The sequence below is a fragment of the Manis pentadactyla genome, chromosome 11 (genome assembly GCF_030020395.1).
Source record: "Manis pentadactyla isolate mManPen7 chromosome 11, mManPen7.hap1, whole genome shotgun sequence".
Lineage (NCBI taxonomy): Eukaryota > Metazoa > Chordata > Mammalia > Pholidota > Manidae > Manis > Manis pentadactyla.
In genome coordinates, this window is record NC_080029.1 from 25,473,108 (window position 1) to 25,498,375 (window position 25,268).

Below are 25,268 nucleotides of genomic sequence, written 5' to 3' on the forward strand. Positions count from 1 at the left end.
TAATAAAATATAGACAGAGTGGTCCCTGGAGCTTAGCTCAACCCAGATAGGGTGCCTTATGGAGAGGTGGGGGTCTGCCTGGGGCAGAAGCCAGATGAGGCCTGGACTGACCTGAAATCCACCATGCCTGTCTTCTCATCCATCCTCTTTATCAGCTCCCTGACTTGGTACCGGTTTACAGGGACCTTGTCCTGCTGAGGAGGCAGAGGGAGCATTCAAGGTTAATGGAGTTCTCTGCTCAGCCCTCCCAGGCCTTCCCTCACCCCTGCCCCTGACACACACCGTGGGACCACAGCTGGCAACTGAGGGTGCAGAACATATGGGACCCACAACAGGCAGGAGGAAGCCCCTAGCCAATGGATCATTGCTCAGACTCCAGAGGGTCTCCTTTTGCTGGGAAGCAAGAGGGGTGAAGGAGATTGGGGCCCAGGTGCACTGGGCAGTCCTGGGGGTGGACAGGAACTCCCCTTTGTAGCATGCGAAGTTCATTCTCACCTCCCAGCTACCGAGTCCTGGCCAGGCCCCTCCACCATGGGTCCGCCACCAAGTGTCTTATGCATACCTGCCTGCGCCCCAATGGGGCCACCTCTGCTGAGTCCTATGCTCGCTGGACCCAGGTCCTTCCTAGGGCTGCTCTGGTGATGGGGCTCTTCAAGCTTGCCTGTCAGGGGGCCTTTAGCACCTTCATCACCATGGGGGCAATATCTTATTTCCAGCAAGACCAAAGGGCTGAAGGTAGAAATACTGGGGCTTTGGGATATGGTCTCTTCTCTCACTCCCTTTTTTAATCTTCCCAGTGTCAAATGTAATCTGGAAAAGGACCTGGAGGGCATAGAATGTGGGTCTTCAGGTGGCACCTTGGGTCATCAGACCTCACAGCAGAGAGAGACTTCAGCTGGAGACCGAGGGAGGCTATAGGTTTCCCTCAGGGTCTAGGTGAGGGAGATCAATTGGCTTCTCACAGCCATTCCCAGGAAACTCTATGAAGTGTTCATGTTTTGTGTTGTCTGTCTTTCACACACACGCACACACACACACACACACAGTGCTGCTGCGGTTACCAGGGATCAGCACACCTGTATCATAGCTTTCCGGAACTCGCCCACAGGCATCTTCATCGTCCCATTAGGGTTTAAGCTCTTGAAGAAGTCCATGATGGTGATTTTTTGCTGGTCTACATAGCTCTGTGGGAACAGGAGACACCAGGGGCAGACACCGGGCCTTATAACATCTGTGACACCCCTCTGCCCTTCCCCTCCCTTTGGCCCAAGATCCCAGAACCAGCAGGCACAGGGCAGGTGTAAGAAGGCAGATTCAGCAGCTTGAGTCTCCTTTGTGAGTAGTCCCTGAAGATCAAGAGCCGGCGCAGACTGAGGTGCGAGGTGCTCATGACCCCGCTTGTGCATTTGCCCAGTTCCAAGGAGCCACCCCCTCCCCACCCCCTTCTCAACCCTGCTCCCCTCCCCCAAAAACACACACACCCTGAGCAGAATCTCCAGGCCCGCCAAAGGCGGAAGGATTGGAGCCAGTGCAGTTAAGGTCCCACAGCACTGGAGGGAACAGCGAGGGTGATCACATTTCCAGTTAACTCAGTTTTGAAACCGCCTCTGCTAAGACTAGTGTAGATGGTGCCCTGGGATGGCAGGCAAGCCATTAGCTCAGCACCAACAGACCACTGAGTATTTTAAAAATAATATTTCATCAATTTCATTTAAAAAATATTACCTACTCACATTGTAAGGTGATTTTAGATTAGGAGAAAGAAGAGAATGAAAAATAACTCATAAATCCAATCTCACCATCCAGAGGTAACATCTTGATGTATCCTTTCATCTATATCTATCTATCTATCTATCTATCTATCTATCTATCTATCTATCTATCTATCATCTTTCCATCATCTATCTTTAATCTATATCCATCCACCTACCCATCCATCACCTTTCACTGTACATAGTTTTACAAAATGCACTGGACTAATACATTGTGAACACCCTCACAATATCATTAAATATCCTTCTAGAATCCTTACATCATTTTTGTTTCTCTTCCCCTCCCACTTCAAAAGGCCCTGGGCAAAGCCCAGCCTACTGAGGCATTACTGCAGACATCCTGCTCACCCAGGGATCCTCCGGGATCAGTCCTTGGCCCCTGCCCTTTGTGCCCCACACGCCCTTCTCTGGTGTGCAGGGCTTCTCCCCGCTGGGGTGACTTCAGTTCTGCATGCTCAGCAGCTGCTCACAAGTCCATGCTGACATCTCCCCTGCCGGCACCCCAGTCCATCACATCGGAAGTGACCCGGTCAGCTACCTCTGCATCACTGAGTGCCGTGGTGGCCCCATGGGGGAGCCCTGACACCCACTCCCATTCTTCATAGCACACCACTGCATCATGAGGAGACCAGAGAGCCAAGAAAAAGCAGTGTTCCCCAAATCCCCATGCAGCTAGGGGTTGGGATGGAATGGTTTCACCACTCAGTCTGATGTGGACAGAGCAGGCCGTGAGCAGCTGTGGGGGAGGCAGAAACAGCGGCATCCTGGCAACCCATTTGGGCTGTGGGGAGCCATTTCCAGAATCTAAGCTCAGAGTGTGTTTCTCTAGCCCTCCCAACATGCCCGTGCCTGTCTCTGGAGACATGTGCCCCTGCTTAACCCAGCTAGAGCAGATTGTGTGGTCAGCTGTAAGAACTGCAGCCCAACAAGTGCTGTTGCTGTGGTAAGTGCCATTGGTGAGACCCAACAGAGCTCCTGCCAGGAGGAGTTCGGAGTCGTGTAGTGAAAGGGTAAAGTGGGGGACCTTGGGAGCACGTGGCAAGGCCGTTTACCCCCAAGAGGGGATCTCAGAAGGGCCACCCAAGGATGCCCACCTAGGGTGTCCCATGTTTGCTGGATGCATGTTATGCCAGGCCTTGCTCTGAGTACTGCATGTGTATCATGGATCTTAATCTTCACAGCAGCCCTACTGGTGAGAGGATGCTATTATGCCCATTTTACAGGTGGGAAGACTAAGGCGCGGAGAGCACAGGGGCTTGCCTGTGGCCTACACTAGCAGGTGGAGGAGCCTGGCTGGTAGAAACCATCCTGCTTGAGCACCTCCCGCTGCAGCCCATGCTCAGCTCCTCCCTCCCTCTGGGAACCACTGCCGAGGGAGCCAATATCCACAGGGAATATTCCAGATCTGAGACATTCCTTGCCAGAGAGGACTGTGCAGACCCTTTGGGGGAGGGGAGGCTCTGGGTCTCTGGGGTCTCAGAGGAGAGCAGGGGCTTACCTGGATTGTTTTAATCGGGTTCGTCCACATGAAGAGCGTTTTCCTGGAAGAGAGGCCTTGCACGGCCTTGTACACTACATCCAGCTGGGGGTGGATGGCGTACACCCCATCCAGTGTTTTCATGAACTGCTCAGACACCAGCACGTTCTGAGGCAGGGAGAGAGAGGACCCATCACAGGAGGCCACCACTGTCATGCCATCCCCCTGCCCAGACCAGCAGGCCCACCCAGGCCAACATCAGAATGTTCTGATGTCTTTTCCAGTTTGTTCTGAGTACTGTTCCTAGGATGGTATGGGTCACTCCTTATAGAGCTTGTGATTTGACTCATAAGTTTCCCATGTGACTGTGATCAGAGATTCTAGTGGGGTGCTGGTGGCCTGTCACACACTGTCAGCTCTGCTCTGCTCTTAGAGACAGAGAGCATTAGGGTCTGTGTATGACAAATGAGACATAGCTGTGGGGTTGCCAGGCTGGTCCCCAAACAAATGCCCTGAAATGTCCATTTCAACACCAGTGTTGGCCTTCACAGCTGGTGCTCTGGAAGAGGATCCCTCGTCCCAACCATCTTGTCATGGATCAGAACCCACTGAGAGCTCCTCTTCAGGAAGTGCCCTCAGAGCGGGGGCACAGGCCACAGGAGAAAACACCTTCTGTGAAGCAGTGTTTGATCTACCTGCCTCACTCCTCAGATGTGGTTCTGAGTATCCTTTGCCTTTTAGAAGAATTAAACCCACTCTAAGGCCTGAAGATATACTCCCTCCCCTCTGTTGATATTCTAGAGAAAGTTCTAGATGCATCTACAATGAAGGAATTCCAACACCATTTAAAGTTGTGGCAGGATGAATAGCAAAAGGGAGGGAAAAGGCTACTTCTGACTCTTCTGGTAGCCTTCTTAAGTGGCAGCGTGATCCCAGCCCAAGGGGTATATGTCACTGGGGGACTAAACGGCACTGTTTTTAACATTCCCTCAGACACACCAAGGCAGTGCCTGGGTCCCTGCCTTCCAGCCTGTATTAGTGGGGAGAGGGGAACAAATGCCATCATAATCTGAGCCTGTAACTGAGACTCAGAGGCAGGACAGAGGTGGTGCAAGTTCTGAGCTGTAGGATGGAGGGGGAGAAACGACCTCTGGGGATAAAGAACATGAAAGGTGAGCACCCATGAAAGGGCACCTGGGGCAGGGAGGAAGGAGCGAGGGGACACAGCGAAAAGAAAAGCAGGTGTGTTTTCATAATGTTTTATAATCTGTAGCAAACATAAATCCAACTCTTACTTATTCAGTTCTAAGGCACTTGGGTTTAAACATTCAAAATATCATTGCTGATATAATTGTAAGGCATTAAAATCTTAGCAAAACATCACATTTGTGTGGCATTAAAAAAATGTAACACAATTTTAACACAGTGCCTTCATAGAACTCTATGGATTAGGAGGCAGAGGGGCCCTGGGATTACTTCTTGCTCTGTTTCTCATTTTCTGTGTCGGCCTGGACAAGTGACTTAACCTCTCTGTTTCAGTTTCCTTATATATAAAATGGGTAAATGAGGAAATGTTCTTGTTTTGGGTTAAATTGTATTCCCACCAGAAAGATGAAGTCCTTAACCCCTAGTACCTATGAGTGTGACTTTATTTGGAAATAGTCTTTTCAGATGGTCACATTAAAATGAAATCATTAGGATGAACCCTAATCTGATATGACTGGTGTCCTTTATAAAAAGGAGATGTTTGGATAGAGCGACAGACATGCACAGAGGGAAAACGCCATCTCAGGCTGAAGGAGCCATCTAGGTGATGCTTCTACAAGCCAAGCGAGGCCAGAGACGGCCAGCAGCCCCCAGGAGCCGAGACAGAGGCCTGGGACACCTTTTCTCTCACAGCGCTTGGGTGACCCAACCTTTCCGACACTTTGATCTTGGATTTCCAGTTTCTAGAACTGTGAGATGATAAATTTCTATTGTTTAAGCTACCCGGTTTGTGATACTTCATTAACAGCAGGCCTAAGACACGAATACGCTCTACCTACCTTCCAGAGTAGGATCACATGAGCTGGCATACAGGGTAGCATCAAATGAGGTGGCGTATATAAATTCACTTTGGGGAATAATGGTATAAAATAGCAGGCGAGTATAGACTCTCATTATTACCAGTTGCCATCTCTGTAATCACTCAGGCAAGGGTACCTGGCAGAGGGAAATTACCTCCTCAGGCTTTCCTCCACAATCGAGGGATGTTTACCCCCAATACGACTCTAAGTAGGCCAAGTCATGAAAAGAAAATACAAGTTTGGACATGTTGTAATAGTCAGATTCTAAAAATCCTGTGACTCCGGGACGGTTCTGGGACTCAGGACTACCCACGGGCGGATGCGACCGCAAACCCCGCCGTTGTCTCTGGCGGCTCCTGCTGTCTCTCAGGCCTGCTCAGGTGTTCAGATCCCGAGTTCCCAGGCTCCGGTAGGTGATTTCGCATCACGACGTTACTGACTGAATGGCTACTCCTACTGAAGGCCCCTGGAGGGCGGGTCGTACTCCCAAAGGAGTGACCTTTTCACGGAGCATCTGTGTGCGGGTCTGTGAAGGACAATCTGTAGGTGCCTACTGACACAGAGCGGCCATGGCAACTGGCTTGTTCCCTGCGGCCAGCCACTACCATCTGATCACTTACGGAAATGTCAAGCTCTTCCATTTTGGATTTGGCATTCCTCTTGATGGCCAGAATCAGTAAAAGAGCCCCATCCATACTCAGAGGGTTCAGAAATAGCTGTGGGAAGTGGGGTGAGACGGAGGACACTGGCTCAGAGCATGACTTCCATTTCTTCCCATTGAATTGCAGTCTCTGTCTTCCACCCGGACTTCTCTGTAAATACCTATCTCCCCGTACATCTGCTTGTCCAGTCATCCATCCACCTGTCATTTTTACTGCTCATCCATCCATCCATCCATCCATCCATCCATCCACATACCCATCCATCCACCCACCCACTACCCACCTATCCGTCTGTCCATGCATCCATTCATCCACCCATCCATCCATTCAACAGATATTTCCTGGGGGCCTGCCATGTGCCAGTTGCTGGGTTAAGCACAGGTAGACATGACAAGATCTCTACTTTCAGGAAGACAAGGGTAGGCAGGTGCCAAGATGCAGAGCTATTTGGGCAATAACAAATGTTTTGTGAGCAGGAGCAGAGAGAACAAGTCCACAAAGCTGGGATGGGCCAGATCACACAGGACTCTGTGGGCTTAGTTAAGGGTGCACAGAATTATCTCAGGGGTCCTGGGAGCTCCTGAAGCACGGCAGGGGAGCCCAGTGGCTCTGCTTACTAGCTTTCTGGCTTTGTGTTAGTTCCCTGACCACCATGTTCCTATCACCTAGGGATGTTCTGAGGATTCAATAAATCAATTCAAGAATTCAAGCCAAGCTTTCAAAGGAGTGCTTGGTACATAGTAAGCAGCAAATGAATGTTAGTTATTATTACTGAAGGCTTACCGCTGGGTGGTTTCATAATGAGGCAGGCCAAACTTTTATTCACCGTCTACTGTATGGCAAGTGTTTCCCAGACTCTGATGTATCCAGGGAGAAAAGAGGGGTTTGGGCCCTGCCTTTGTAGGGCTTAGCATCTAGAATCCTTTAATTGACTCACTACCCAGAGGGAATTCCTCATTTTTCCAAGATTAGGGAAAGGAGGGCTGGGCTGGATGTGAACAATAGAAAATTCCAGTGGCAAAATTGATGTGACCTCCACCTGTGGTCAAACTGAGAGTTATGTTTTAAGTTATGTTTTAAAAGTTTGTCTTTCATTTAAAAACATTAAAAATACTTAAAATATATTTATCACATATGGTCACTGTAGAAGAAATTTAAAAAGATGTAGAAAAATGTTAAAATCATGGATATCCAATCCAAACCAAAGAAAACCCCTCTTGCCATTTTTAGCCTTTAAAAATGTAGGTTCTCAGCCCTTCCCTGGGCTTCACTGGCCACTGGGGCTGAGCCAGTTGCAGGCTGGGTCGGTCTCTCTTCTCTGGGTTGTACTTGGTCCCAATCCCTCCGACCAGGCCAGACCCTTGGCTTTCCCTCTCACCCAAGGCCTGGCTAGCTGGTCTGCCATGCAGTCACCAGGCCCCCTCTGCTAGTCAGAGACCTGACTTCCTCCTGTCACCTTGGCGGCTCTAAGGTGGCTGTCCTTTCAGATGGCAGCTCAGCAGCATAGATTCCTAACTCTCGTTCCTCTTCCACCAGCACTCCCACATCTGTGCTCCCCCATGAATCACTCCACATCTCCAGGGAGTCAGAATTGCAGCGGAAAGCCAGAGAGGGCTGAGTGCCCTGTGCCTCTTGCTAGTTGGGTGGACCTGGCTCATAGTGGGAGCCCCAGAAAGGGGACCTCATCTTTCATCTGTTTTCCAACTGCCTGGAAGCTTCTATGTTATAAATTAGCTTCCATAAGCAAATTAATTTAAAATGAAGTATGTATCCATTCATTCATTTAATAAATATTTACTGGGGAGAACTATATGTTAGGTACAAGGGGTATAATCACGGCCACAACCAAACAGCCTTTGTTCTCATGAAGGTTTCATGCTGGTGAGGGTGACAGACAGTTAGAGAGTCACTATTCTGGCAAGTCCTGCATGGAGGGGTGAACAGGGATCTGAGGACTCTGCAGCATTCCCTGAGGATTGCTGCTCTGCTTGCTCTCAGGCAGAGCAGTAATTATGGCAAGTGGAGGGGAGCGGCGGGGTGCAAGCACTGCCAGCTGAGGGCACATGCTGGTGGGGCCCTGGCATGAGGGAGGGAGAGAAAGAAGACCCCAGGGCCTCAGCTGGAGAGCAAGGCAGAGTCTTGGGTAAACTGAGGTGAGAGAAGCACAAGGGATGAACAGAGGCGGCCATGGGCATCTAAGCTGGAAGAGAGTAGATGGGGGCAGGGTGGGTGCAAGTCAGATTTATGTTCAAAGCAGGCACTCTGGCTGCAGTGTGGAGAAAAGTCTGGAGGAGACTCAGACGGGAGGAAGGAAGACCCAGTTAGGACCCAACTGCCATGCGCCAGATGAGAGTGGAGGGGGATTTGGGTTTATAGCCATGACATAGTCAAGAATGTATATGCACATGAAGCACAAGGGAACTTTTGCAATGATTCCAGCAATATCCCGCCCCATTGCCTGCTGCAGCACCCCAACACACATGGACACGCACATGCATGCACATAGATGCACACTCACAGATGCAAGAACACACTGATGCACACACAATGCATGGACACACACATGGACACATGAACACACACATGGATGCCCACATGGAAGCATGGAGACATGTATATGCACATGGACATGGACACACACACACACAACTGCACACACAAAGTAGCCTGGGGCCCAGCTTACGTAAAGTCTTTACCTTCAGAACTCTGAGGTGTTCATTGAACTCCAGGCCTCTGCTGATTTTGGAGACTCCTTCATTGCTGATGTCGTTGTTGCTGAGGTCTAGGTAGGCCAGAGTGTTGTTGAGTCTGAGGACCTCCCCGAGGGCTGCAGCCCCCTCGTTTCCAAAGCCATTCATGGAGAGATCCAGTTTCTTCAGGGTCCCGTTAGCCTCCAGGGAGAGGGGAGAAGAGCACCAGCAGGGGGGCTGCGTGTGACTCATCCAGCCCGATGGGGCTGTCTCCCACGCTGGCTTCCCCACGGATCTGCCAGATCTTTCCAGATCTTTCCCAGCTGAGACAGTCTCAAGCTCTCTTGAGACTCATTCCCTTTGAGTTCTGGTCATACCCCACCCCCTAATTACTCGGCCCTCTTCAAGTATCCCCAAAGATGGTGCCTCGGCCCCGGCAGGGTGGGATTTACAGTAAAGAATAACGTGTATCCAGGAATTGTGGGAGGGAGTCTAACAATGTGACGGCACCTGATGTGAGCTCAGTATGCCCTCATCGATGGGGACCATAAGGACAAGGCTCAAGATGGTGGGGTGAGAGGCCCTGACCACTCTCAACTGGCTCACACATGGCACTGAGAATGCCTTACCCGGAGGCCACTGCACAGGGCCTCAGCTCCTCGTATGTGGAAGTGATTCCAGCTCAGATTCAGCGACTTGAGCCCTACGTTGAAGCCTGGGGAAGGGAGGGAGTCATCTGAGTATCCCCCACATCCCAGAGAACCCACTTGCAGAGTTGGTAGATACCCATGACATTGAGGATGAGGATCGCTCAACGGTCATGCAAAGGAAAACACTGAGGTAATAATTTTGTAGTTATTCATTTAAACACAAGATTATAAGGTGATGCCCAAAGCTGGCAATGAAGTGGTAAAATTATCTTACTCATATATTGCAGGTGGCAAGCAAATTGGTATAACCTGTATACTGTGGATATACTGTAAATTGGTATAATCAAATACTGTCTGGTCACAGGGGTTTTCCTAGTAAAACGTGTATACCCTATTACACAGCAGTACCACCTCCGAGACACTTCCTAAGGGGACAGTGCAGGTTATGAGAAAAGCCACATGCTTGCAGATGTTTACCATGCCATCACCTATGAAAGTAAGGTTTGTGACCCACAAGGGAAGGGTAAACTAGATCATAAATATCTACCTGATGAAAATAGATGGAGATAGCATGGAAAACCAGGGTTGCATTTACATAGGGAGACTGTGCTAGGCATGCCACATTACATTACAGGATGCCTTTCTCGTGGACACCTATGGGACCCATGGTGGCTCCAGTATTTCTATCCAGGAGAGCTTTGGGACACACTCAGTTGGAAGTAGGGAGACATCAGGCTGGTCTAGAAATTGGGTTTGCACAGAAACTTCACTTTTTAAAAACTTCAAGATGCTTTTGCTTATATGCTACGCAGGGTAGAGAAAATATCCTATTTAAACACATTATTGTCAGTTTTATCTGGGAAGATGGATGTGCTGAGGGCAACATTGGGAGGAGAGGCTAACGCACTCTTGGAAGCTTTACTGAAGGGAAGCAACCTCCTTCAGCCCTCGGCCTCAGAAAAATGTCTTACTCCATTTAATTTTTTAGGGACAGTACACTGGGAATGACTGTTTCTCTCCATGTCAACCACCAGAATGTACTTTCAGTCAAGTGCACAACACCCTCTATTATCTTGAGGACAGACTTCCTCCTTCCCGCCTTCATGCTCTCTCTCTTGCTCTCTCATTCTCTTCTTACTCTTTTTCCTCTTCTCTGCCGATTCCCTTAAGTTAACACCTTGCACACCTGCATCTCTTAAATGGCCAGAAATTTAAATTTTACTTCTGTTCTCATCATTTCCTAGCTGTGTGACCTAAGAGCAGGTCACTTATCTCTCCCTTACTTCTATTCTATTTCCTGTAAAATGCAGATATTAACCCACACAAGGTTGTTGTGAGGTTGACATAAACTGCCTAGCATGATGCCTATCACATGTGATCACTCACTATTTGGTAGCTTTAATAATATGATAAATATTTTAGAAGCCACATATACAATATGACAATAACCGTATTTAAACAGAATGCAGTCTGTTTCACTTTGCATTTTGAAATTTCATTTAAAAATGTTTGAAAATTAGTTTTCAAGTGGAGACTCAAACTGCTCAATTCTTTTACACTTTGTCCTCCCTCCTAAGTGCTTTCTTATACCTTCTCCCCCTCCTCACATCTATGGGCCTGTACCCCACTATCAGTTGAAGACCTGGCCTCCTACTTCACTGGGAAAATGGCAGCAGTGAGATGGGGAACCTTCATCCTCCCTACACGTAATCTACCAGCCTACATGCACCGGAGCACCCACTCTTGGCCTCCTCCCTCTTTCCATGAGTGAATGGTCTCTGCTGCTCTCGGAGGCGACCCCTCCATTTTTGTTCTGGCTGCAACTGCTTTCAGCCTTTTCAAGGGCTGTGCTCCTAGAACCATTCCCTCCTCCTTCTGCATCATCAGTTTCTCCTTTTCCTGTGTCAGCATTCTCCATCCTTTAAAAACCCTCCTGGACTCCATGCACCCACCTTCCGTTCCAGCCTCATCTCAGCAGTTTCGGGAGGTACCTCCCACTTCTTCAACATACTCTGCATATGAGTTTCCAAACTCACCCACTTCACTAACACAACTTAACCATTTGTCAAGCCACCAATTATCTCCCTGTTGCCAAGTCCAGGGGTCCCTTTTCTGTCCTCATCTTATTTGACCTTTAAGCAGCACCTGACCCAGCTGACCACTTCTCCCTTCTGGAAATAATCCTTCACATGGGTTATGTGAAATAATCCTTGATACCTCAGTTTCCCTACTTGACTGACTGCTCCTTCTCAGGCTCCTCCTCCCCCTCTGTGACACCTGGAAATGTTTGATGACCCAGGGGTCAGTGTGATGGCCACCTACTCAACACTATCTACCCTCCTTACCTAGACAGCTTCATCCTGTCCCATGGTTTTAAATACATCTATATGCACATGACATATCCCAAATGTGTATTTCCAGTCCTGACCTGTTCACCAAACTCTAAACTCACATAACAAACCATCTGTCTGACATCTCTAGGTAGGTGTCAAATGGGCAACGCAAACATTACGTGACCGAAATGGAAATCTTGGCTCCCGACTCCTGCTCCTCCATACCTGCTCCTGGGTTTCCTCCATCTAAATAAATGATGCCACCATCCAACCAGGGGCTGAAACAAAATAACCACGAGTCCCTCTTTCTCTTTCCCTTTCCTTCATTCTTCACATTAGAAAGTCCTTCTGAAATATAATCTGAATCCATCTATCTACTCTTGCCTATCACCACCTCCTCCCATAGCTCAGCTATTATCCCATCTTGCCTAGACTACCACACAAGCCTCCTCATTGGCCTCTCTTCTTCCCTTCTGATTTTCCTTGGCAGCATTCTCTATACAGCTGTTCTAAAACTGCAATCAAACCAGGTCACCCCCTCACTTTAGCATCCTCCAATGATTTTTCATCACATGTAGAATAAAATCCAGACTTCGTGCATGTCATGGCCCACAAAGCCCAACATGATGACTGCAGACCATCTCAGTGGCCTCTTCCTGCATTCTCCTCTCCTGGCCACTCTGCTCCAACCATGCTCTTCCCCCATGTTCTTCAAGCAATCCAAGATTTATACTTTTTGCCTGGAATTTGTGCTTCCAGAACCTAGCAGGCTACTACTTTTGATATTCAGGTTTCAATGAAAATTCATCTTGCCTGTGAGGTTTCCTCTTACCACCCACCTATTTGAGCACCCCGTCCCTTTGGTTAACAGTGTTCTCCCCTTTCTATTCATTTCCTCAGGATGAACATTTGGGTTGTTTGTACTCTTCTCTTTTGTAACAATTTTGCAATGAACTGCTTGAGACATCCCTCTCTGTGTAGTACGAGAGTGTCTCTGAGACAGGCAGAGGTGAATTACTGCATCATAAAACACATACATTTTCGATTTTACTAAATACTGTCAAATTGCTCTCCAATGTGTGTTTAGCTAACAGCTTCTGAGTCTTCTCATTTCTCCCTTGTAGTCACTGCACTTGATAATCCCTGACTTGAACATGTTGCAGCTTTGATAGAGGACACGGAGGTTCTTTTCGTTGTTTTATTTTGCATTACTTTAATTGCTAAAGAGTTTGGGCATTTGGCTTCTTTTTCTACTGTACATATGGCTTGACCATTGTTTTATTGGGAGTACTTATCGTCTAGTTGATCTCTAGGATCTTTGATCAATATTCAAAACACTAATCTTTTATATTTTACAAATACTCCAAATATCTATTCCCACCTGTTGCTTGTCTCTTAACATTGTCCCAAAATATCTTTATCATATGCAAGTTTTAAATTTATTGTTTTCAAATATGTGAATTATTTTTGTTACAGTTTATCCTCCCTGTATTAATAATCTCTAGCCTCCCTGAGGTCAGCAAGTTATTTCTCTATATGTTCTTTTAATCATTTTAAATTTTACTTCCCATATCCAAATGTTTGCTCCATTTAAAATGTATTTTTGATAAGGTTTACATGCCTTTTATAATCAAAACATTCAATAATGATGAAGGACAGGAGTTGCAGCTCTGACAAGCAATTGTCCCCCAAGTCCCTCTTCCTTTTGTGGGACACTTACCCAGCATCTGTCCCAGGTGTTCACCTCCCTTATCAGAGAATTGGTTGTGGCTGAGGTCCAGAGTCTTAATTCGGTAATTGATCTACAGAAAGCAACAGTGGAGAGAGGTAAGTTTTGTCTTTTATGTGACCATAAGTAGCTCATTTATTTTGGGCAGTGTGATGGAGGGCTCCCATACACCAAAAATTGAGTAGGCCAGGGGTTTTACACTGAAGACAATTTCCTGTTCATTTTCTGCTTCACTGTTGATGAGTTCTGAGAGAGTTTAATGACATCCAAACAGCCCTGATGTGGCTTTTGCCAGGATTGGCAGAGTCCAAACACTCACCAGCATTCTAAACCCTGCAAGAGGCCTCATTTCCCTATCCCCAGGGTCACCCCACCTCCAGAACTACCAGGGGCACCTCCTGAGGTGCTCAGGTGCACCCACCCCTTGCATCTTACCGACAGGGCTTGGGAGAACAGCTCTGCAGACTTGTCCTTGAAGTTATTTCCTGTAGTGAAGGTAGAAGTTTGCAATGCTGTGCAGACTAGGGCTCCTTACCCTCCCCAGTCCTAGTCCTGCCAGTCTCTTCCCTTTGGAATAATCAGCCATAGAAAAAGGGGCAAGCACTTAAAGCAAATACATGGACATAGAAGAAAACACTAGAAGAAGGGCAACTGTTTACCATCTCCTTTAACATTCCTTCCATCTCTGCCATGATCGTCCAGGAGTTCCAGGAGTTGGTACACCACACCCTGCACATTCTTTTGCAGCACCAAGCCCCAGCCTCATGCCTAAAGTCTGCAACACTATACAAATGCTAATCCAAGTCTGGCTGTGACCAGAGAAGAGGGTAAGGGAGGCACCTGCTTTGTATGCAAAACCTGCTTTGTATGAAAAGCTCAGTAATCATGATGAAAAGTATTTTAATATGATATTTTAAAAAATCAAAGTTAAAATATGGGTGAATATAGTAACCACATTGTTTTTCATGTGAAACCTTCATAAGAGTGTATATCAATGACACCTTAATAAAACTTTTTTAAAAATAAAAATAAATCAAAACCAATGCAAAAACATCTATGATGAACACAATTTAAAAATTTTAAATAAAGACAAGATCTGACTCTCCACCTGCATAGCTAGGCCTCACCCACCTCACCCCAATCTATTCCTTTTGGATCCTGTTTTTTTTTTAAAGTGTTGATATTTTGATCATCACACATTTTTTTCCATTAATTTTGACTTTTAAAAACATTGCATTAAGGCATTATTCACTTGGTTGCTGAGTTTTTTGGAGCCCCTTAAATTTTGTGACCGAAGAGAGTGCCTCCCTTTTTGACCCTAGCCTTGGACCTGCTTAGCTGTCTAAAAAGATTTCTAGGAAATAGGTGTGATTTCTAGGAAATAAATAACACAGAGACTTATACCCAAATTTCTCCTTTGAGCCATTAATAATCTTTGTATCTCTAGCACCTAAATAGTGCTTGGTACATAACAGGTGCTCAATAAATGCTGAATGAATGAATGAATCAGTCTACCGAAATACAAATACTTCTTTGGCTGTGTCTGGTACCAGTGCAATAAAATGGGATAATAAGCTAGTCAATGTATAAAACTAAGTGAGTAGTTATTTAAATTATTGTGTTTACATCAGTGGTTACAAATAGTGCAGAACTAGCTCTAAGACAGTCATCTGGGAAGTTTGATAACATACAGATTCCCAGATCCCTCCCCCTAAAGATTCTGTTCAGCAGCCTGGTACAGAGCTAGGTACTTTGTATTTTTACAAAGAGCTCTTCATAGTATGTTAATACTATATTAGAGGCCCAAGCCAATACAACCAGAAAAACTGGAACCCAAGCTCTGTGACTTCAACACCCTTACACAATAAATCTGATTCACAGATAACTTGTTGATAATTATGGAGATGGTATAGGGAAACAGATATTCCACTGGCAGAACTGTACCCTGTACAGTCTTCTTAAATCAAGACATTCAATATTTTGAATACCATTCAGTTCTTTCTTGAATTAAATTATTAAATATAAATTTATATTTTAGAGGAAATCTTTTAAAAAATAGTGGTTCGTTCTTGCATGTTTTTATTTATATGTTTCTCAGTCTGCAGTTGAGTGCAAGATATCTGCTTGCAGTTTCAGTTAATGAATAGCGCTGCTCATGCAGTTTGGATGATAAATGATTGATCATTCTATATATAGTCTATATCTGAAAACTGTATTTTCTGTAGTTCTTGAGGGTCCCATGCTGCCACTTGTTGCATCTGAAAACTCTCATGGAGTTTTGTTTCCTTGTTTTGCAATTTTGGACTGAGAGCCTTTTTTAAGTGGAGTTTTATCTGTGGGAATCCTAAGCAGCCTGCAGCTGGGTCCAGGGGTTGTTCCGCAAAGAGGTGCTGTGTTTGTTTCCGTTGCATGTCCCAGGGCATTACCAACATAGGACAGACCCTTATGTTAATTTCTTGCCTTAGGGGTCCCAGGACCCTGCATATAGTATAAATTCAAACCACAACCCTAAGTGAGGGCAGGTCTGTGGATGCTAGAATTCATAAAAAAAACTTCTTTTCCTGTGAGAAAGACAAATAATAAACTAAAAAATCGGTGTACAAAATCCAGGGTCAGGTAGCAATAGATGTCATTTAGAAAAACCAAGCAGGGAAGCAGGAGAGAGAATGATGGTAATGGGGGGGGGTGCTGCTTGCATAGGGAGGTCAGGAAGTTCCTCCTAAGGAGATAATATTTAAGCAGAGACATGAATGAAGCAAGACAGTGAGCCGTGCAGCCAGGTGGGGTAGAGACTTCTATGCAGTGGAAGGAATATTGCACAGTACATCAGAAGTCACTTGTCCAGGAAAGCTGGGAAGCCAGAGTGGCCGCGGAGAGGGGGCAAATGTGACTGGAAGGGCTTAGCAGGGTGTAGACAAGTGCTCTGGTCTCTGGTTCAATGAGACCTGGGTTCTCTCGGCTCTTTCCCTCCCCTCCTTTTCATTCCCCATATCCTCTCCCTCCTCTTCCATGGGCTCACCTGCAAGCTGAAGGGTCAAGAGTGAAGAGGTATTTCTCTGGAGAAACTCTGAGATGATTTGAGCATCTTTCAGACCAAGATTATTGTCAGAAATGTTCTAAAAGATAAGAGAATGCTTAGGATTGTAAAAATTCCTCTGAAGGGCCCTCATTAACAAATGATGCCAGGGTGGGGCTTACTTGAGCCTTGCACCCAGGGAGTAGTTTTGGTGGGAGAGGGGGCAGTGGTGGAAGGACAGAAGGACTAGGAAGTGCAAAGCTGAGAATAAGATATGAAACCTGGATTTTCTTAAGCCTTGTTCTGAGGCCCATTGGCTGGTCTTAGTTTTCTCTACAGCCAACTTCAAAGAGTTCCCATGTCCCAATTTAGCCACGGTACTTTAGATAAATGGATTATAATTGTTTTTGAAACCCAAGACAGCTTTATGTGCAGAGTTTGGCATAAAACAACTAAAAAATTAGAGTGAACCATCATTGTAAATTGCATTCATTGATTCATGTAGCACAAATCACTATGCTAGGAAGAAGTAGGGATCTAAATGGACATAGTCCTTTCAGGCTAGTGGGAGGAACTTCATATAAACCAGGCAATATCGTCTTAATTGTTTTTACCCCCCTTTTTTCAATTTTTAAAATTGTGGTTAAAATAGACATAACACTATCTTAACCATTTTTAAGTGCACAGTTCAGTGGTCGTAAGTATATTTGTATTATTATGCAACCATCATCATCATCTATCTCTGGGCACATTATATTTTATGAAATTATTTCATGTTTTTATTTTCCTTAAGTTCATTTAAGGCAACTATACAGAAGTAAGGTTATTCATTTGGGGCTTATGAGGTCCAGACAGAAATGGCTTCTTAGGGTTTCCTATGGCCACAGGGGTCCCAGTGCTCCTGGCCAGCCTCTGAGAAGTCACTTCTAGGGATTGGGACCTCTGGACCCATTGCAGAAAAGCTGGCGGCTGGCCTGGGCTGGGCAGGGGCCTCTGGCTTGTCCTGATTAGGCTCTGAGCCCCCAGGTGTAGGAGGACCAGCAGGCAGGGCCCAGTACCATCTCCTGAAGGTAGTAGTTCTCTTGCAGCATCTCCACCAGGCTCAAGACGCCCTCCTCCATGATGCAATTGTCTGCCAGCTCCAGGGTGTGGACAGTCGTGTTGGACTTCAGCCACCACAGGGGAGGGGGAGGAAGACAGAGGTCGTTGGTGACCCAGTCAGCTCCTTGCTCTTGCCTGGAACCTGTCCCCTTTCTTGAACAGCCCAGCCTTTTCAGGGCCATGGAGATGCAGGCTAGTAATTCTGGAGGAGTGCATGGGAACAGGAGAAAAACACAGGGACCTTCTATCCCACCGAGCTTTGCTGGGACAATATGCTTATTCTGGGCATCCCACCAAAAGAGGCTCCCAGTGGACTTCAGAAGAGGGACGTTAAAACAGGAGAGCCCTGAAAAGTAGCTGAGGCACAAGGATGAGCTGACTAGATTTTAACTATTTAGCTTCAGTTGAGAGGCCTGTGACCCACTCCAGGATTAAGGAGAACTTGATACTTTTAATAAGGGTAGTTAAGCATTAAGCATATCCTATGGCTGCTTCCTTCAGAGGCCTTTCCTTTAGTTGAGGCTTCAGGCCCATCAGGACATTGTCTCAAGGCTGCTTAGAAGGACCTGGACTTAAATACCTATGTCTCAGTGAGTCTGCACTCCCACAGAGAGCAAGGCAGGGGGAAATGACTTGCAGCGTGTGGGACTGAGGCTAGTTAGCTCTAGCCAGCACTTTGATCCTTCCCTTTGCTGTCTTATTCCCAGTACAGAACATGTAGGCAATGGATGCATCTTTGAATCCGAGCATTTTCAAAGCACCCCAAGGAGTGAGAGAAGCAGCAAGGGCTAAGGAGCTCTAGCTCCAGGAAGAGGGAAAATGTGATAGTTGAGCTACTGCAGGGTAGAATGGCCTCCCCCAACCGGGTGGCTTCATGAAATGTCTCAGTCTGGTCTCAGCTTGGGGTGGGCACAATTCTGTGTACTCAGAGCCAAGGGAGTTGGCCCCAGTGGCCTCCCCTGCTAGGTGTCATTTAGCAGTGTCCAGAAACAGGGCTTAACTGGCCACTCCCAGAGTCATCCTGGGGTCAACGGGCACTGCGTGGTGCATCAGGCCGCCTGATCACCAAGTCCACCCACATTCGTCTCATGCAGGCGCATCACTGTTAGTTCCCCTTGCCACCTCTGGGGAAACAAGGATGAACAGAGAATATCTGGGACCTCCAGGGGCCCACACCCCACCAAGTGCAAGGGCATGGAGATAGGTAGGTGGGAACAGACTCAAAAGAGAAATATGACCCCTACTCTCAGGGGGCTTTTAATCTAAGCCAGGGAAACACAGCATCTCTGAAGTTAGCAATACAAAGAATCCATGAAAGTGCACTCCTCCAGAAGGTCCCGGTGGTTGTCAAATGAGTGATGCAGGGAACCACAGAAGGAAAACTCCCCCAGGCAGAAACTGCTGTTACTAAGAAACAAGTGGCCCAAGTCGTGAGAGGATGTCATCATTATACATTTTTTCCCCATGAAACTCATGAGGTAATGGTGCATTCCTAACACTCCATTAATCAGTCTTTCAACACTCAATAAATTTCAAGATGGCTTTGTTCTTTCTCTGCTCTTCCCTCTTTTTCCTTCCTCTCCCCAGAAAGCAGCAAATCTCACATGACATGTAACTTTTTAATGGGCATGTGCTAGAAGCAAATGCTTTTATACCTCCAAAAATGAGCTAGTGCTTTTCTTCTTTCTCATGGCACATTCCCTTTACTATCCTAAGTGAACAAACAGTGTTGCGCTGACACAGCTGTTGTTAAATTTTCTGTTTTCCCAGGATGGGAGTCAGTTTTTTATGTAATCAATTATAATTATAGAAAGCTAGGATGAATTCAAGGTCAAGTTCTTGTTCACTCATGCCAAGCCAAAAAAGGGAGAGAACATTATTCCTGTGGGAAACCATGACCCACTCTACAGTTCGATCTTTTAAGAATTATGTTGTTGCTAAAGGCAGGCATGGAATGGAATGGCTCAGTAGTGAACCCATTTATAGCAAAGGTGCGCTTTGGAATTGAGACCCAGGCTGACGTTTTGTGTTGTGCTCTCACATCAGCACTTGGGCCCAAGCCCAGCCCAGCCACTATTCCAGGGCTGGTATTTCTGCTTCCCGAATAGGACAGAGCGTGACTTCCAAGGCCCGAGTTGCCAGCAGTCTCCTTCCTAGCAGCTGGTGTGTTATGTCTGTTGGAGAAATCACCTGGCAGTGAAATAGAGCCTAGGGCATGGTGGGTATAAAGGCTGCAATTTAGGTTCTCTGACTTGTGGGCCTGCCACTCTGTCATCTCTCCAACTCTTCCAGGCTTTGTGGGCCCCCACTGGCAAGCTTACCACCAGGGCTATAGCAATGGCCTTGGTACCGTTGGGGCCCAGCCCGTGGTGGCTGAGGTTCACGTAGGATTTCTCCATGTTCTGGATGAAGCTGGAGGCAGGCACGACACCCACTAGTTTGCAGGCCTCCAGGTATAGCTCCCTTTGTCCGGTGGTAAAAAATTTCTCAGTATCTGCATGGAAAGAGGCATGTGGATGAAGTGAGGTTTCTCTTCTATCTTTGCCTTTTCTCCACCTCCAGCTTCTGATTGGTGTCCCCTCTGCCTGAGGATCTCTCCCTACGGGTGTGTGCTCTAGAGGGTAACTCCAATCAGGAAGTCAGCCAGGGGTGGGAGACGGAGACTCTAACCCAGAAAGCCCTATATGGACATCTCTCTTTGGGTAAGAGCCCTGAGCTTTCCTAGGAGAAGGAGCAGTGTGTCCACCCCTACCTTCCCCTGTTGGCCTCATACAATGACTGATCATCAAAGACATGCAAAGGCCCAGCTCTCCTGCCCACCTTGAAACAGCTCTAAAAGTCAAACAGACAGAAAGCTGGTGATCTGTGCTGGTTGAGAGAGTCCCCACTTCCATTTTAGTCTCACTCTTGTGTCAGGAGTCTGGCACAGAACATCCGGAGTTTTTATCTGCCACCCTCTCCAACCAGGTACAATTCCATGTTGAGAGCAACACGAATCACACTTATCCCCACTGTTAAAATGTGAGCCATAGATAAAGCTTTATAAAAGACTTAAAGATACACTTAAAAATAGCCCAAGTAGGACAGAGTGGCTGTGTAGGGTATTTAGCAGGATCCCTAGCTTTTATCCACAGGTATAGCAAATCATTACAAGAAGGGGAAACTCTCAAGTAAGTTGGAAACAAACTCGTATTTGAGCAGGCTTTCCTCTTTCAAAGACTTCCATGTTATTTTTCCTCACGAAAAGGGCTGTCATCCCTACTTTACCAGTGCCAAACTAGCCACAAATCATAGCTAGCTCATCAGTGCTAAACCAAGTAGGGCAGCTAACAGAATCGGGGACTTAAGCTCTCCATTTCCAACTTCTTGGGGCCTTTGTTCCTTGGGCCGTAGACCTGCCTGGCTCGTGGTCAGTGGTCAGTGGGCTTCCCTGGCTTCTGGATGCCCCCACAGCTGTGTTCTCATAAGCAAGCCTCGTCGATGGCTGAGCTTCCCGGGGCCAGCTGGGGCCTAAGCCTGCATCTGTTTTTCCTTCGGCTCCCAGGGCCTTTGGCTAACCCACCCCAAACATTTCTAAGGTGGACAAGGAAAACTTTGTTGGTGAAAGGACAGCTGAACAAGGAGGTTGACTCGGCTGGCACGGCTACAAATTGGCCTCATCTTCGGGAGGGCAGCCGAGCAGGGTTTCTCCACCTCGACCCTACTGCCATCCTGAGTTGGATAATTCTCTGTTGTGAGGGGCTGTGTAGGGTATTTAGCAGGATTCCTAGCCTTTATCCATGAGATGCCAATAGCATCCCCCACCCCCAGTTTGCCAAATGTCCCCTGGGGTATAAAAATCACCCGAGTGAGAACCATGGTTGCATAGGAAAAATGGCACGCAGCGGGCGAGCAATGTCTGCTCCCTCTTCTCCCTCGGTTGCAGTCTCCCCACCACTTGCTATTTCCACCTGGGTTCATGTCTCAGGCTGTCCCAAAGCCCTGGCTGCCCCATTCCCAGATCTCAGCACCAGCTGCAGGGGCCCTAGAAGCTGCAGCAGCCAAGCCCTTAGTCTCTGTCCCGGCACAGAGCTGTTGGCGCCAAATTCAGTCATTAGAGGTTCCTTCCTGTTTGCCAAAGTAGGGTAGGTAACCCCCCCACCCATCCGCCACTTCCCCCCACCCCCACTTTCTTCTTGGCACTAATTCTGCTCTGATTCTACTGACCTTTCTAGGTGTATTCACTACTGCTCTATTTCAGAAGCAGCTTGCCACATTGGTATCATTTGCGAGGAGCAGAGGGTGGGGAGGGAGAAAGATAGAAGCAGGAGTCTGGCACAGAACATCCGGAGTTTTTATCTGCCAACCCCTCCAACCAGGTACAATTCCATGTTGAGAGTGACATGAGCAGCAGTCTTGAGGGGAAAAGAAGTCAGAAAAAGAGCAAGAAGATGCGGGGACCTTGCAGGGAGGGAGGAGGTGTGTGTGGAGGGTGAGGCTGTAGGTTGACCACGGTGGGGAGGTTTCCGAGCTGACTTTGAATTTGTAGACGGCAAACGTGGGGCTCTCAGGTAGTGGAAACAGGGACAATGGTGCGCAGGGAGGAAAGTCTCTGGGATACAAGATGGACCACAAATACTCCAGGATCCACTGGAATATAGAATACAGAAGGCAGGGCGGCATGGTGGGGTGAACATGGGATCAGCCAACATTGGCAAGCTCTCGTTGACCTCGGACAGCTCACACACATCTCTTTAAGCTTCAGTTTCCTTCTTTGTAAAAGGTGGGTAATGATGCCTAACTCCTGGGACTATTGCAAAGGTGACGTAATGTGTCGCATGTGGAAACATTTAGGAAACCACAAGTCCCTGTTCATGTGTTGGTTCAACTCTCATGAAGCTGATGTGACCCCTCGGCCCCTGAAGCCATGAGCACAGGGCAGCTCCACCTGCTGCCACCCGGCCAGCCTTGGAAAGGACATGGCATACAATTGAGCATTCCTGCCACATTTCCTCTACAGGATGCCCACCAGGAAGGGCCATGGCCAACTAGGGAGACCAGATTTCTCCAACTTCCTAGGAAGGAGGTGAGCCCCCACCCCAGCCCCCTAAATGCCCACTCTAACCTTCAATCTCCAGGTCTGTTTCTGAACACTCCCAGGCTGGTTTCTCTTTTCCCACAGCCTGGGAGGCTTCGGCCTCACAGTAGAGAGTTTCGTCACTGTCCTGTGGTGCTGGTGAGGTTTCAGATTCATCTGGAAGAAAACTCATCTCCTTGATTCTGGAAGTGAAACCTGCCAGCCTCTCAGGTGGAGTCTACCTCCAGCTTCCCCTTCCTCTGTGACCCAGATCCTGGCTGCCCCTTTGTCCCCCGAGCCCCACGTGGCTCAGGGTGCCTAGGAACTGAGGCATGCATTCAGCCCTGCCAGGGGGACTCCGTTCTACAGGTCTCCTTCCTGAATGCAGTGCTGTCTTTCCCGTCTTACGTGGGGTCCTGTGTTAAGCACCCCTATGCATTCTCTGGAGACCCACTGCTCCTGCCCATTCCATGTTTGGAATCTGCCTTGGAGACAGCCCCTTGCTCACATATTTCCTTCTTGGATTGGGTGGGGTCCCGGTTCTACTTTTTCAGGGAAAGGCCGTGTGTGGATGTATAGGCTTCCCCACATTAGCAGGCACAAATGATGCCAGGGAAGGCAAGGGACAGGGCTGGGCAGGTGACTAGGTCAAATATAAAATAAAACAGAATAGAAGCAGTCCCAGGGAGCAGGAAGGATAACTTGATCCCTAAAAATTTGACCTAGCCTTTCTTCTTTCCAATCCAACATTTATTTTATGACCATGGAGAAGGAAGGGCTTGAAAAACTTCCCTGGAGTTGAAATTAATTTCTGTGATTAAATACACGTCCTGAGCTTCCCTCACACTAGTCCCCTGCACTTTCTAGATGTGATTTTTCTGCCACTGAGCCACTGATCTAGGACCAGCCATGAGCTCCTGAAAGCCACACACAAAGGTCCAGAGCTAGCCTTTCCAAATCAGCAGGAGGCAATGGTTAGGGGGAGCGAAGCTGCCCCACAGGCAGCCCGTCAGAACTTAGCCAATTTACTCTTTGGGTGAGCTGAGCATTCATGTCAGGGCCCCATTTTGAACTACCCAGGTTCTCAGATAGTGGTGTTCCTGATGAGTTCACATAGGTTCCATGCCTTTCTTATTCCTTGTCTATAGGCCTATGCTCCAACATTTATTTCAACAGCCTATAAGACAAAGTCATGATAACAGATGAAAGTAGCAGTGGCCTGGCATAGACCACATAGAAGACATATAGCAGCTTAGCCATCAAACAGTGATGGCTTTCTGAGTCTTAATTTCTTCATTAGTCAAACAATTTTAGAATTTTATCCAACCAGTGGAATGCTGGTAAATGTTAACTGGCGCTCTCCAAGAAAAAAAAAATCCTGTAGTATTAGTGAATTCAGGTGGTGTATATATTCCCCATGTAGCTGATTTCAAACTACTAACATGACATTGACCAACTCATAAACTGAAAATTACAGTTAACTAGAGCTGGTGTGGGCCAGTTACAGCATAGCATTGCATCCAACTCTCTCATATCCTGCTTGCAAGCCCTGAAGCTAGGTCAGTGTAACCCATCATCTCAATTCTAGAGGATCCCTGGTGAGGAGGACAGGGAGCTTCAAGGTCCCTGTGATCACTGGGTGTTATATCAAAGCAGCCCAGAGGGCCTGAGTGGTGAGGGATGGGGTGCCTTTTCACCTTTTGTCTCAGGATCATCTAGAGGTTCATAAATGTCCATGGTGCCAGGGCCCTCTCGGGGGTTGCTGCCAGCTTCTTGCCACTTCTCTGCTGCTTCTCCAAGAAACACACCTGTCCATCCACCTGTGTCTCCAACTTGTGCACCCTGCCCTCACACAGACGAATCCCAGGGGGCCTGTAATTATCTGTCCATCCCAGCAAGCTCTGGGGAGAGTGGGCTCTCAGGGGAACAGGACATGCATGGATTTGAGCCTAACTTTGTCTGACAGAAGTAGCTATTTCCTGGGATCATCTGTGGGACGGGTTCAGCTCTGTTCCTGGGAGCTGTGTTGAAAGGATGCCCGCCCACCTGTGACTTCGTGACTTTGGAGCCACTTTCATTTCATCTTCAAGATTCCATGACCTCATGCAGTCATTGTGACCCTCGTGGGTGGACCTGGCAACAGCAAGCCTCCCCTCCCCCCTTGGTGGCTCTGGCAGTCATCTTTTCTCATTTGTCTGAACAAGTGGAGTCTAGGGAAAAGGCATTTCCAGGAATGTAGGATAAAGGAAGGTTGCAGAACCCAAGGTGCATTTGTTTTGGGGGAATAAAGGGTACAAAGAGTAAGCAGTAGGGAAAAGAGAGGCCACAAGGACCAGAGCAATTTCAGAGATAGATTCAAATGTAATTAAAGGGCAATTAAGGAGCCACTGAAAATATTTTAACAAGAGCATGATTTAATAAAGGTTTTTATCATGATAGACAGAAATTTTTTTTGCATAAGAATCAATTCTGGAGAAATAAAATATTCACAAACCATAATTAAAAATTTTCGTATATTTTAATGAATGCAATGTAATATCTGCAAGTTCTTTTTGTATAGTGTTCTTTAAAATTTTTCTCTATTGCTGAAGGCTAACCTTGTTTTCATTAAAGTTTTTATTTTGAAATAATTTTAGATTACAGAAGTTACAAAAATAGAGTTCCCATGTATACTCTTTACCCAACTTCCCCCTATGTTAACATTTTACATAACCAT

At 47.1% G+C, this 25,268-nt stretch overlaps 1 protein-coding gene across 1 annotated transcript; it reads right to left on the minus strand.

The window, feature by feature from the left end:
- On the minus strand, positions 1–24,491 carry LRRC74A (leucine rich repeat containing 74A). Its single transcript, XM_036913022.2, is given in 13 exon segments — positions 1–194; positions 1,077–1,184; positions 3,271–3,417; positions 5,936–6,031; positions 8,674–8,868; positions 9,297–9,382; positions 13,371–13,452; positions 13,815–13,864; positions 16,399–16,495; positions 17,454–17,561; positions 19,818–19,990; positions 22,601–22,748; positions 24,411–24,491. Coding segments are annotated over 13 exon segments (1,509 nt in total). The 3' UTR covers positions 1–56.
- Positions 24,492–25,268: the final 777 nt, after the last annotated feature.